The sequence below is a fragment of the Danio aesculapii genome, chromosome 13, assembly GCF_903798145.1.
Source record: "Danio aesculapii chromosome 13, fDanAes4.1, whole genome shotgun sequence".
Taxonomy (NCBI): domain Eukaryota; kingdom Metazoa; phylum Chordata; class Actinopteri; order Cypriniformes; family Danionidae; genus Danio; species Danio aesculapii.
The window spans coordinates 27,906,859-27,922,198 of record NC_079447.1 but is presented as its reverse complement, the minus strand read 5'-3'; the positions used below and the strand labels follow the sequence as shown (position 1 = coordinate 27,922,198).

General features: G+C 35.1%; 1 protein-coding gene across 2 annotated transcripts in view; it reads right to left on the bottom strand.

The window, feature by feature from the left end:
- The window catches only part of adka (adenosine kinase a), a 284,700-nt gene that overhangs the window by 133,883 nt on the left and 135,477 nt on the right, over window positions 1-15,340 (bottom strand). For both annotated transcript variants that reach the window (XM_056471599.1, XM_056471600.1), the window contains exon 6: window positions 8,457-8,565. In XM_056471599.1, the coding sequence (XP_056327574.1) occupies window positions 8,457-8,565 (109 nt within the window). The remainder of the gene's footprint in view (window positions 1-8,456; window positions 8,566-15,340) is intronic.

The following is a 15,340-nucleotide window of genomic DNA, read 5'->3' as shown; positions in this document are numbered from 1 at the left end:
ATCTACTATTATTTTCATTTTAATAGTTTAAAAGAGATAAAAATAGATTCGATTGCCAAATTTAAAACCTGAAATATTGTTATTACCTGAAATATTGTTATATAAACAATGAAATGATCATTTAAAGGGACAGTACACCAGTAAATTACACTCCAAACATGTGTAACTTAGCAGAACGCGCATGCTGGACTTTTTCTTCCAATGAATGAAAGTGTATGTAGACTAGACACTAAGTTTAAAAAAAAAAAAATCTCAGCCCAAACAAAGCTGTTCTAAACATCTCTATTGACAAGAAGGTTTGTAAAAGATGACATATTATGACATATTATAATTGGACTAGCCCTATAATAACATGACAAACCTAAACAATAAATATTCTGTGCATAATTTCACAACTCTCCAGAATTTAAAACAGAAGAAATCTAATCCACAGCACAACTGAATGTGCCTCTAAAACACATCTCCATTTTTGGTGTGTGTCTGTGTGGCTCTGCTCCTGTCTCTCATTACTGCTCACTGAAGAACACACTCTGCCTCAGGATCCTGATTTCCTAGCAACAGCCGCCACCAAACATTTGGCACAAGTTCAACACCCCTCCTTTCTCTCCCTCCTCTTCTCTTTCTCTTCTCCAGTGAAAAATGGCTGTTCTGCCTGTTTGCTGTCCTCTGCCGCGCCACCGTGGCAGAGCGGCCCGAGCCTCTATTAGCTCTCCTCTTTCGTCCAACAGCACCCTTCAACAGGCATCATTAATCAGTTCTTTACCGCACAAACTCCCTCACACTAATCTGATTTACAGATGAATGAAACTGAAAAAAGAGGGAGGCGAGCAGGAGGAACGAGGGGAACAACAATCTTGAGAATTGCTGTTAATATTTACAGAGCTCGCAAGGCGGCACAGTGTTGATATTCCCCAAACACTCCAGTAAGGTTTTTTTTTTTAACAATTCTGTAATATTAAGTGTTAGTGTAAAAGTATCATTTAAGAAATGATATTAGCCCAGATCACATGAAAAAGTGCACGCAATGTTTATTGTGTAGATAATTTAGGATTCATTTGATCGACACAATGCTAAAAAAATATATTTATTAGATAAAATATATAAAAGGTAGGTATGTAGGTATTTTATTTTATTACATATTATTTTACAATTATAAAATAGAAAAAAAAAGTAAAATATATATTATACTTAAGCCGCAATTCATCAGCGTATCGATTGCATGTCAGTTTATAGACAAACCGGCTGATCCAATGTCCCTGTACCTGTGGTTGCACTCAGTAAACAGCGGTGAGTTAGGTGAACTGATGACCTTCACAGCCAATGTCATTTCTGTTGAGCAGATAAACCCAATGGCAAATCACCAGTGTTTAAGAACGTGCTCAATATTGCTTAAATGTTAGCGGAAAATGGAATTTTTTTACATTTCTGTATCGATTGGTACCAAATTTCAGTATATATACGCATATACACCCACACATAGCTAAACACATACAATAATAAAAACAATTATTTGTAAAATGAAAAATAATATTGATAATATACATTGCTTAAGTAAAAACAATACACGTATTATAATAACATAATAACAATCAAAAGCTACAAATAGGGTCCATTTACTATACTTTTAAATGATATTTTTCCTAAATACCAAAATAATTGTCTATATACTATGGTTTGTGCACAGAAACCGACACATAAACGCACACAGACATTAATGTTTATCACAAATTCTATTACAATAATAGTTTTACTTGTATGATTTGCCTTATGTATTAAATATACAATCTATATGATTCATTACATAATTTACAAATAACACTAATGCCATATACACACTTTTATTTATACCAGGGGTGGCTAAACTTGGTCCTGGAGGGCCAGTGTCCTGCAAATTTTAGCTCCAATTTGCCTCAACACACCTGTGTGGATGTTTCTAGAAAGCCTAGTAACCTACGATAAAAAGCCTAGTAGACCCCTGATAAAAGAAGTTGATTAGCTAGCTTGATTAGGGTTGGAACTAAACTTTGCAGGACCCTCCAGGACAGAGTTTGGGCACCACTGATCTATACTTTACATAGACTGTGTTTGATTTATAAACTGATGAAATAATTAATAAACAAGTTGCGTACTAAATGGCAATAAAAATAATAACAATTAAAATAAACACCAATAACATGGACAAAACCAAAGCCTGGGTGGCACAGTGGCTCAGTGGTTAGCCCTCTCGCCTCACAGCAAGAAGTTTGCAAGTCACGGCTGGGCCATTTCTGTGTGGAGACCGCATGTTCTCCCCATGTTCGCGTGGGTGTCTTCCGGGTGCTCCGGTTTCTCCACAGTCCAAACACAAGTGCAATTGGTGAATTGGGTAAACTAAATTGGACGTAGTGTATGAGTGTGTGTATGAATGCGAGAGTGTTTGGGTGTTTCCCAGTGCTGAGTTGCGGCTGGAAAGGCATCTGCTGTGTAAAACATGCTTGTATAGTTGATGGTTCATTCTGCTGTGGCGATCCCTGATAAATAAGGGACTAAGCCGAAGAAAAATGAATAAAGAAAAACCAAAGCCCAAGACTTGATCTTACATAATTCTGCACTACAACTATCCTTTATGCCTAGCCAGCACTGGCATTTACTTCAGGAAATGCATATCTAGCCTCTCAATAGAACGACATCAGGGTAAATTAAAATCAATCCCTGAGGTTAAGGCGAGCGAGTTGCATGGTTTCATGTTCACACAGGGTCGTCTTCCATTCTGAACACAAGGTCAATGGAGATTACCGCTCAAGGAGGCCTCCCTTATCACCGCACTGAAGCATGCCACAGTGCATTAAGTGGAAATGGCGCTGGATGTTCTCCACTCAGCCCTCTTTAAAAAACAATCTCAGCAAAATGCACCGCGGAGGACTATCGAGCAGACCTCTGCACTTACCATTCACAATATGTCCTTGTTTACCATTAAATGAGTAAATCTAGCTGGTTACTGAGAGGTGCTTAGGTGGAAAATGGAGCAGCTCTGATTGATGCCATGATACGGTCCCATTTTAGGGCCATGACTTTATAAATAGCAGATAAGAATTCTGCTGGTGGACCGGGGTGCCGTCGCAGTAATGTCAGGAGAGCTATGAGCGAATGTGAGCAGATCTGAAGTGGTCTAGCAAGAGAGGCTCTCTGAGGGTCCCAGCGGAGGATTGACCACCGCTGTATTGTGATCTCACAGATGGGCTCACATGGTTGCCAATTACATGGCAATTACATATTTGCACAGGCACCGATGATAAATCCAGCCTAACGCACTGCAAACCCGGCCAACATATTTGCATTTTAAATTAAATGGGATTTAATTCTCTGCTTTCATGTAAGGACACAACATTTGGATGAATTACAAAGCCCTGTATAGATGTACATTTCCTGGTTTGATTAATCAACTTTACATTTAAATCAGTTAGACAGGACAACAGAGCAACAGAATGTTAGAAAAAAAGAATGAGAGATATAAACAACAAGACATGACAAACAGATGCAATGTGGATTGATAGAAAAATGTCAGACGGAATGACAGATAATGTAGAACAATAGAATGAAAGAAAGATAGACAACAAAAATGAAAGAATAGTAGTTAGAAGACATTATTGAAAAATACAGAAACAGAATGGCTGCGTCTGAAATTGCATACTTCCATACTATATAGTACGCTAAAATCAGTTTGCGAGCCAAGTAGTAGGTCCGAATTTATAGAATTAAAAAAAAGTATGTGAGAAGTACCCAAATGACCTACTACTTCCGGAGAGATTCTGAAGTGCGCATCCCATGCACGCTGCGCTATCCCATGTTGCCCCACGCGAAAACTCATGAATGGGAGTGAAGCGATGCAACTGATGCATGTAGACCACATGACAGACAAAATGGAGGATGTAGTACGTCTGAATTCCACTCATACTGCTCACATTCATACTGTGTAGAACGTACTTTTCTGACGGCCGAGTAGTACGTTTAAATTCAAATGCACTATCTAATGAGTAATAGGTGGTTTCGGATGCAGCCAAAGACAGAACAACAATGACAGATACTGTAGAACAACAGATATACAAAGAACAATAGACAGACAGATTCAACAAAAAACAAAAAAAAAAATCTGTTTGCCCCAGCCCTAATGAATTAGTCTCTCTTGCATCAATTTCACAACATGGCAGAAATCTCTATCAGAAAGAAACAAAGAAAGAGATACTCCAGAAAAAGCTTAAGGTCAGCAGAGAGAGAGCGAGAGAGACAGACAGAGAGAGAGGAAGAGTCAGATGTGGCCTGATGCATAACAAGGACAGACTGGCTGGTGCCACGGCCTGTGATGGTTATATGGAAGAGGAAATCGCTTACATAATCCTCCGTCAGTCGAATACAGAGACTCCCAGATAACCAGCAGGACAACGAACAAGAGCACTCGGTTTATTTGATCAACCAGCCTGTTTTCAGTTTCTCAGTTCAAACAATCAAGATCTGAGGCTCAGCCAAAACAAGCACTAGACTCCCTTCTCAGAAACAAGTGCGTGTAGAACAAAAAGGAAGTCCATTGAGACTTGGACCGTTGAGACCTCAGTCAGTGCTCCTGACACAGTCAAGTCCGCTCCCTAAGGGACTCTGAACATCTCTGCTCTAAAGGCAGGGCCAGAATTCAGGAGTGGTTCTTACACCATTAAGGTGAGAGAAGATCTACTCTAGTAATGAACTTGCTCTGGTTGGATAATCAATTCTCACACTCCTCGAACATCAGCGGGGCCGCCTCTGGCCAAGAAACACAGGAACAAGAGCACAGAACAAGAAAAATGGGGGCTAGAATGGATGTGCAGTTCGGCCAAATGCATTAAACATGTCTGCAGAGCGGAGACCTGCAGAGCACCTGGAGAAGCTACTATCACGGCTCAGTTTGGACCTGTGGAGGAAAAACAAGCCTGCCCGCTGGGATGCTCAGCACTCCAATCTCAGCTGAAATTTGAGCCTCGGACAAACCAAGCAGGGCATCCACAACAGAAACTATCACCTCTCCCTTAGGATCGCTGTCAAACAAGTACAACTGAAAAGCCTGGGCTGACAAAACGGGGACAAGACTTTCAATAAACACTGGAATGTGCTTGCTCGCTCGCTTTCTTTCTCTGTGGTTGAGGACGGCCATTCATCCAAGGGCACAGTTTGATGCAGATCTCCATGTTCAGTGGAACGCCTTGTGCGACTGCACGCTTATGCAACAAGAGTGCTGAAAAGCAGCCGATGAAACGAGCCATCAGGGCACTTTCCCATGAATATTGGTGCATTCAGCCAAGTTCGAAAACACAAAGGCCGTCAACACGCGACGGCTCCTCAATATTCATGTATAGCCTCGAGCTTCCCATTCACCAAACGACAGTGTGATGAAAAACGTTTAATCAGGGACAAAAATGATTTGATTAGAGTGTCACGTTACAATGGCTGCCAAATTGAGCTTCAAAGACTGACTCCTGCTTCGAGGTTAATCACAGTCCTACAATGCAGGTATTGAACAAATGACGTCCGAGCCCGCGCAGATGCCAGACTTTCCCCTCGATGAATGGCGGTTACAGCAGGTACAGACCCACGTGGAGAGCCATCCCAATCACATTTGCAATGGCTCATTAACAATAAGGTCAGAGTGTAATGGGGTCGCTCGTTTCACACCAACCTTGATTACCGGTAATTACAAGCAGCGGCTTTTTGCATCTCTCTCTTCTCGCGATGTGGATACAGAATTAACCAGCACAGTTGACTGACAAAGCAGAGGAGTGCTTACAAAAAACTTATTTTCTTAATGACTTAAGATATATGGGGTACAACTGATTTGTCCAAGACGTTCAAGCAAAATTTCATGTTTCATTCAATGTCTACATATGTGTGGTAAAAGAAAAACAATGCATGTTACATTTTTTTTACAGCATATCGTAAAACGATCCATTTAGTTTCAATTTATATCTATGTAAAATTGATTTAGATAATGCTTACACCGCACTAAAAATGTGAGAGTATGTGATTGGCCAAGGACAGAAAATAAAGAAATAACCTATATTCAATTATACAGTTATCTGTTTTCCATGACTTTTCCAAAACTTTGTGGGTTTTTCTGTTTTTTCTAAACTTTTTCAGGCCTGGAAAATGCCAAAAATTCCATGACTTTTCCAGGTTTTCTATGAGAGTATGAACTCTGCCCTCAAGACCCCTCAATCAAATCTCTGTACTCTCACAGATGAGAGAGTATACTAATGTGTGCCAATGGCCCTGTTTACACCTTGTATTATGACATGGTTTGGTTGATTGGATCACTAGGAGAGTGAGGAAAGCATTTAATCAGTTTCGTTGACTACTTTTGAACCATTTTTCTGATTCCATTAACAGGAGAGTTGGAACTTAATCAACTTATCTGATCTTTTGAACTAATATTAGAAAATAAGCAGTAACATTTTAGTTTAAATAACCAATTCTCACTATTAACATGTGGCAATTCTAACTATTAACATATTAGGAGAATGGCTGTTTATTTGTACTAATAAAGTACATAGTCTGATGATTTTATTTTACAGCCTTAATCCTACCTAATACCTAAACCTAACTATTACCTTAATAGCAATTAACAAGCAGAAAATTAGGAGTTAATTAAGGCTGAACATAGTTAATGTTTTATTAATAGCAAGATGTTATATCATGTAATTTACATTATGAACTTGAACAAGGATGATATAAACAACGTGGAGCTTAGTAGATTCAGGTGCTTCTCTGATGGTCACAAAAACGTGCTAAACGTTGTGGGTTTATGTTTTAATCAGCACTGGTAAGAGAACGTCGTGTTCTACACATTATGCACAATATATTGAATGAGGTATATCAGTATTGACCAAAAAAAAACGCTTATTTTTATGTTATTGTTATCAACCCAATAAGAAAATATATGACCATTATTTCCACTGGTTGATTCACGTCTGAAGTAGCTATTTGTTTTGCACTTTTTTTATGCTCAGAAAAACAAAATATTTTTTGACCTATGTGTTTCAAAATTGAAAGAATCATCAGTTGTCGTCCAAAATTGCCATATAAGTGAATCTACGCCAACTAAGTAGATTCAGGTTCTTCTCTGATTGTCAGAAAAACGTGCTAAATGTTATAGGTTTATGTTTTAATCACCACTGGAAAGAGATCATCGTGTTCTCACATTATGCACAATATATTGAATGAGGTATATCAGTATTGACCAAAAAAAAAAAACGCTTATTTTCATGTTATTGTTATCAACCCAATAAGAAAATAAATGACCATTATTTCCACTGGTTGATTCATGTCTGAAGTAGCTATTTGTTTTGCACTTTTTTATGCTCAGAAAAAAAATATTTTTTTTTTTGACCTATGCGTTTCAAAATTGAAAGAATGATCAGTCTTTATCCAAAACTGCCATATAAGGGAATGTATGCCAACTTTCGAAATCAAACAAAAAGTGCTTCAGGGGTAATTTACGTGTTGGTGCTCTTTGGGTAAGGGATACATAAAGATAAAAGCAAAAATATAATTCCAAGGCACTCAAAAAAGTGAAAAAATTATTTTAAAAGCCTTATGAACATGGCTATTCCATTAAAATGGCACCTACGTGTTTCAGCAAACACTTGCCTTCATCAGTGTAACAAGAGTTCAGGTGTGTTTGGAGTTCATTTAAAACGACTCAATAGACCATCTAATATCTAATCTAATACAGAAATAATATATTGAACACAAAGTCAACTCAATAGTCATTATTAATTCAAGAGAGAATAAAAGTTAATAAAGATGATAAGTATTTTACAACAAATTTCTCAAAAAGTCTAACATGAATGTATATGGGACTTATATTTCTGCTGTTTATCTATGCCAATTTTGCTTTTAAACCCAACTAACAATTTCAGCTGTTTACATACAATCTGCTTCAGGAACACATCCCATAGTCTATAATAGTTGTGTTAATGTATTAAACCTAATGAGAATTTACATCATGAAAGCAATTGAATCTGGTTCAAAGTGGACAGGTTTAAAGCATTTCAGACTCTGTTTAGAACAGTATTACTTAACATCATCCACTTGCAAATGGAAGTGCAAATAATACAGTATCAGTGTAAGTGGCATTGGAGCTCATTCCCACCCATGAAGTACCAGTTTCTTCACTTCAGGACTTCATGAATCATATAAAGAGGTTGGAATTTAAGTTGCACATTGCAGAAGACAATGTTTTTACCATAAAATTCCATTTGAAAACATTTAACCAAACAAAATCTTAATCAACAGCAAAAAGTTGCACCCCCTGCGATATGAAAGCTTGGCTCAGAAAACAATAATCAAACTGCCAGCTTGAGGAAAAAAAAAAAAAGTATTTTAACACTTCGCATCACATGGTGACAAACTGCAAAAAAGGCAAAAGTGTCAAGAGAGACTTTTCTACTCACAGCGATGTAGTAAACTTGGGCTTTCTCAACAAGTTTCCAGTTCTCCTCCAGATCGAGGTGTTTCTCTTTCTTGTAGCAATTAGCTGCAGCGAGATTCGCAACGAGAGACCTAACAGAACAAAAACACAAAACTACAGTAAATCAAACTGTCAGCCGTACAAACTGAGGTCAATATCATTATAAACACAAATCATTTGAAGCATAAGCTATTATTCAGCAGCCATTACCTTGCAGAACTACTATTTCCTGCTTGCATAATTTACAATTAAGAACATGTCAATCAATACATTTTCCAGAAAGATAATAAACAAATATAAATACTGTATTTTCAACAATAGAGACAGTAGGACTGCACAATATATAATTTCAGCATTGATATCACACAATATCCACAACAGTTACATCTGCAATGTAGAGATGATATTATTCAGAAGCCATAGTTCAAAACATACATGATTCGCGGAGTCACTGCAAAGTTTATCCATAAACTTACCAATAAGTGGTGTGTGAGCATTTCAAGCCACTTTAAAGAATTTAGGCACAAGTAATTATGATTTTAACTTAAATATATAAATAAAGATGAATTGTATTTATGTGTATTAACAATAAATGCATTATTGTGTTATTTTACATTTGATTATTCAATTTGTGCCTGAATACTTGCTAGACTTTCAGAAAACCATGAAATACTGTTTATTTCATTTGTATCTTTGCTCTACATTACCTGACACAAGTCTTGTCGTCGACCCCAGTTGTAAGAGCAACAATTAATAACATGACTTCTATTTGATCATTTAGAAAAGTGGCAGAGGGTAGATTTTTCAGCTGAATTATCTGTTGAAGTAAATCCCAATCATCACAAATACTGGAGAAGACCTACTGAAACCCGCATGGACCCAAGATTCTCACAGAAGTCAGTCAAGTTTATTGAAGGAAAAAATCATGATTTTGGGTTACATTCAGTATGGGGGTGTGCGAGAGATCTGCAGAGTCAACATCAACATCCTGAGGTAAAGACATTTGTGCTGCCTCCTTCTCAGAAGGTCAAAGTGCTCCAGGATTGGCCAGCCCAGTCACCAGATATAAACATTATTGAGCATTTCTTGGGTAAGATGGAGGAGGAGACATTGAAAGTGAATTCGAAGAGACTTGATGAACTCTGGGAGCCCTGCAAGAACGCTTTCTTTGCCATTCCAGATGGCAAAGAATGAATAAGTTATTTTAGTCATTGCAGAGATGTATGGATGCAATCCTCCAAGCTCATGGGAGTCAAACACAATATTAATTCTTTTTCCACTGCACCATGACTATGCACCATGATATTCTATACAGTACATTATTTCTGTTGTGACAAGACTTTTGTCTATGTCAGACCTTATTGTCCTAATAAATAATTAAAAATCAAGGTATGATCATATTTAATTTTGGTAAAGCGTAATCTAGAGGCCTTTGATTTTCATATAAGAAACTTCTGATACCAAATGATCAACTGGAAGTCAAGTTATTATTTGTTATTCCTAAAACCTGGATAGGCGACAATCAGGGTTCTTACACCTTTTCCAACTTCAAATTCCAGCACTTTTCAAGGACTTTCAAGGTGCATTTTTATGTTTTTTCAGCACCTAATAACCACGATAAACTACATTTATATTTGCTTTATGTACTTTTTCACATTTAAATCCATTGTGCTATTTTAAAAAAACACAATATGACATTTCAACTTGAATTGTTGAATACTTTGGAGAATACACTGAAAAAAGTGTTGCATGCAAAGCTGTTGCAAACAACTTATTTGTGTTGAATTTAAACAAACAAATAAAATTTAATAATGTTCAACTTAATTTGTTTGTTTAAATTCAGCCCAAATAAATTGTTTACAACCACTTAACGTAAAAAAAATTGAGTAAATCCAAGGAATCATCTTTGAATATTTTTTTTTCAGTGTAGATTTATTGAAATAGTTCACTCAAGAACGGTAAAAAAAAAAAAGAAAGAAAAAGAAAAAACAGAAAAAAGTTATTGGATGAAGTATCTTTTTAAGTTTGGTCTCTTTCTACCTAAAGTTGATTTCTCAAAAAATTAGCTTACAGTCAGATTGTGTTTGGGTGTAGTACCAATTTTTCATGTCCTTCTCTATTCAAAAGTCATGTAACAAATTAAATCCTTATGAGTCAGAGAATATTCCTGCTGCAAATTAATGAACTGTTCCTATGTCAACAGTTTCGAAAATCAGTCACCAAATATGGAAAGCATAGTTTGTAAGCTTAAATCAATATTACTTTTTATTATTGTCAATAGGTTAGGACTACGGTACTGTTTTAACTGAATGGCAAATGTCCCACCTGTCAAATGGTTTTCGTTATGTGCAAAATGCATTTTAAGGTAAAAGGAAAAGTACTCTGAAGATAACAAATTATTATGAAAGCAATGCAATTTCAAATTCAAGCATTTTCCAGGATTTCCAGCACCAGTACGAACCCTGGACAATACTTTTGTCAAGCAGTGTACTGTATTTATCAATGCTTGTGATTGGTTTACTATATTTCATAAGGATGCAAAATTATAACAATTAATGTAATTTGATGTTTTAAAAAAAAAAATAGACTCGTTCATTTAATGAGTTTAAGAGAAATTTAATTTCATTTAAGAGAAAAGTATACTATACTACGTGGATAAACAAAAAAAATCATGCAGCCCTAAGAGACAAACGAAAACTACTTTATAGCATAAAATATAAAAGCATCTTGTTGGGCATCTTAAAAAAATTCTAAATGCATCTTGCATGATAAATTCTCCAACAAGGCAAATTGTTACTAGCTGAATACCTAAAAAAATGCTTCAGATATTCGTTCTCCTGAAGGTTGAGAAAAATTGCGTCTTGAAATTATCATCATTATATGACCCAAAGGCACCGTCTATTCCTCATAACACCAATGTCCATTTCCTTCTCTAAAATGGCTTTATCTGAAAGCCGCCACATAATGCAGTTGAGAAAGCGACTCTATCTTCAGGGTGATTGTGTAAATTATGTAGCTCTTTTCCTGAGTGAAACGTGCCGCTGCTGTACCTCTGTAAATTGCTGTAGGCGGAATACGACTAACATATGGACTATAGCTTTCTAAACAGCTGCTTAGTGTCAGCTCAGCCAGAATTAAATATCAACACACTTTTTTCCCCCTTTATTTCTCCTCTTTTTTATTTAAGTGCAAACGTCTTACAAGACCTTTCCCATAAATAAATGAACAAACAAATCAATAATGCAGGAGAACTGCAAACGTCCACCGGGACTGCTGTTTCTCCATTAACCTCCCGGTGGTCCTCGTATCAACAAAAACAACTAATTCCACTTTGAAAAACAACCACTCTCATTATTCACTTGTTACTGAGAGGATGCGGTCCCAACAGGCCGGCCGCTACAATGAAGCAGCATTAGCCTCAGAGAAGAAGCGCTGCTATGCACAGTCAGGCCACAAATGAGAATCAATAGACCTGCGGTTATGGCTTTTGGGGGGGAAAAGTGAAGAGGTTTGATACAAATGGCAGAGACTGAGCTTTTATGAACAGGTGCATGTTTGTATATAGGACTCAAGAGCATATGAATGTACATCACCCGATCAGAAATATGTACTGCATATATATATATATATATATATATATATATATATATATATATATACACATACACACATATATACACACACAATTTGCACAATGTGGAAAAACACAAACAGAACACAGCTAAAATAATCTGAAGCATTAATTAGTATTACGTAGTATTAAATATTACATAGAATGTGGGGATATTTGGTACATTTAAGATGTGTAAATCAAAATCTTGCATCTCCACAGTACCTGACAAAAGTCTTGTCGCCTATCCAAGGTTTAGGAACAACAAATAATAACTTGACTTCTAGTTGATCAGTTGGAATCAGAAGTGGCTTATATGAAAGGCAAAGGCCTCTAGATTACACTTATTTTACCAAAATAAAATATGATCATGCCTTGATTTGTAATTTTTTAATTAGGACAGTAAGGTCTGACTTTGCTTAGACAAAAGTCTAGTCACTTTACAGAAATGATGTACGGTATAGAATATAAAGTCATGGTGCAGTGGAAAAAGAATTAATATTGTGAATGACTCCCATGACCTAGGAGGACTGCATCCATACATCTCTTCATGATTCAAATAACTTATTAATAAAGTCATCTGGAATGGCAAAGAAAGTGTTCTTGCAGGACCCCCAGAGTTCATCAAGATTCTTTGGATTTATTTTCAATGCCTCTTCCATCTTACCCTAGACATGCTCAATAATGTTCATGTCTGGTGACTGGGCTGGCCAATGCTGGAGCACCTTGACCTTCTTTGCTCACAGGAATTTGATGTGGAGGCTGAACTATGAGAGGAAGTGCTGTCCTGCTGAAGAATTCACCCTCTCCTGTGGTTTGCAATGTGATGGGCAGCACAAATGTCTTGATACCTCAAGCTGTTAATGTTGCCATCCACTCTGCAGATCTCTCGCACGCCCCCATACTGAATGTTTTCACCAAACTTGACTGATTACTATGAGAATCTTGGGTCCATGCGGGTTCCAATAGGTCTTCTGCAGTACTTGTGATGATTAGGATGCAGTTCAACCGGTGATTCATCTGAAAAATCTACCTTCTGCAACTTTTCCAAATGATCAACTAGAAGTCAAGTTATTATTTGTTACTCTTACAACTGGGGTCGATGACAAGTCTTTTGTTGGATAGTGTACAGTATATGAGAGTTAATTCTGTTCAAGACCAGAAAAAAGTTATATGAAGCTTATGCTTATAATTAACTATAATTCTGTTTATAATTATTTATAATCAATTCCAAAAATTTATATATAAAGACACAATATACAATACACTGTATTATAAAGACAGCTATAGCTAAATAATAATAATTATTTCATATTATAATAGTGTACTAATACATATTACTTAAAGCCATCACTGATTCATTCATGAAGGGTAGTTTTTGTATTATAAACCACACAATAATTGTTTATAAGGCACAGGGCTCTTATCAGCATTATAAAACCATTCATTTATTTGAGAGAACAAAATCTTTTAAATTCCTAAGGAGTCTGTAACTATGCCATAACAACATTCTAAAATTGCCAACTGCATCTTTATGAACACAATCATGAGTGATTAATAAACACTTAGAAATTAGTACATAATGTAATATGAACATATATATAAAAACAATCAAATGCATCACTAATAAATATTAATAACACCATTATAAATCTAGTTACAACTGCTATTATAATACAATAAAAGCTTTGTTGTGCCTTCGTATGTGAATTTACAGAATTATGATTTTTACCAAAATAGTAATAAAAATTGAACGGGATGTATATAATATTATTATTTTATATACATTTTTATTTTATATTTGTTAATAATAATAATAATATTAATAATAATAACACTTTTTTTTATGTGTGCGTATTAAAATGTAAATTCAGGAATTCAGCCATCATAAGATAAATATTGTTCAACACGAAAAATCGACTATTTTTATTTTTATAATTATTTTGAACTCTACAGAACGCTACAGATTTCACTTAACAGTGTTTTATTTCTCAATTGTTATCAATCATTTGTGTTTTTAAAAGAGAGAGTTATATGTTGATGATAGATGGAAATTGGACATGATCATTTACCCATTTTTTCTTTATAATATATTCATATTCTCTATTTATATATATATATATATATATATATATATATATATATATATATATATATATATATATATATATATATATATATATATATATATATATATATATATATATATATATATATATATATAAATATAAATTTTTTTTTTTCTGTATATTTATTAATTAAATAATGAAACAATATTTGAATTAACATCAATTTTACATGCAGCAATACCATTTATACAGAAGTCAACATTTCAAGTGGCTCATCACCTTTCACTAAAGTCATCCTAAAACTATTGAATTGCCACCATTCTGGTCTTAGGACAATTTTGATAAAACGTTTTTGACCCACTTTAAATGTTGATTATTGTACACTGAAATAAATGATTCAAAGATGATTCCTTCGATTCACTAATTTTTTAAAGTTTAGTGGTTGTAAACAATTTATTATTAAAACAAACAAATTAGGTTGAACAATTTAATTTGATTGATTTAATTCAACACATAAATTGTTTGCAACAATTTTGCAGACATATTTTTTTTCCAGTGTAAATAATTAAGTGAAAATAATTAAGTGAATTTAACCTTTAAATTCACTTATGAATTATGAATCATGTTACCAATTAATTCAATATTTTGTATTCAAAATATCTAAAATGTTTGTTAATTTGCTGCTGCGGGATGCTCTAAATGGCTATGAAAAAGCAGTTGTCAAATAATTAACCTTTAGATACAGAATATAATAACTAAAGGGTCATATTAGAATTCATGTTTAACATCTGTAGACTGTGCATCTAATTTGATTAACAATTTCACCAACATTTACAAGTACTATTAGACAACTAAAACAAACCAAACTAAATATTTCACATATTTACAATACATACTATTTCAAATAATAACTCTGGATACACACTCCTATCCCATATAATTACACATAAATTCTTTAATATCATCCACTAAAGTGTGTCGCCAATACACTGTTATTCTGTGCATCTCAGCTATGCATATTCATCTAATAAAACCACTCAAAAAAAAAAAAATAAATAAAAAAGCAACTGATTGTAATCCCCAGAAGCAAGATGCTGATCTGACACCCTTCGGCTCAATGTCATTGTGTTAATCAAAATCAAATCCATTAAGACATGATAAGCGTTTGAAGAGGCACAGTCATGCTGA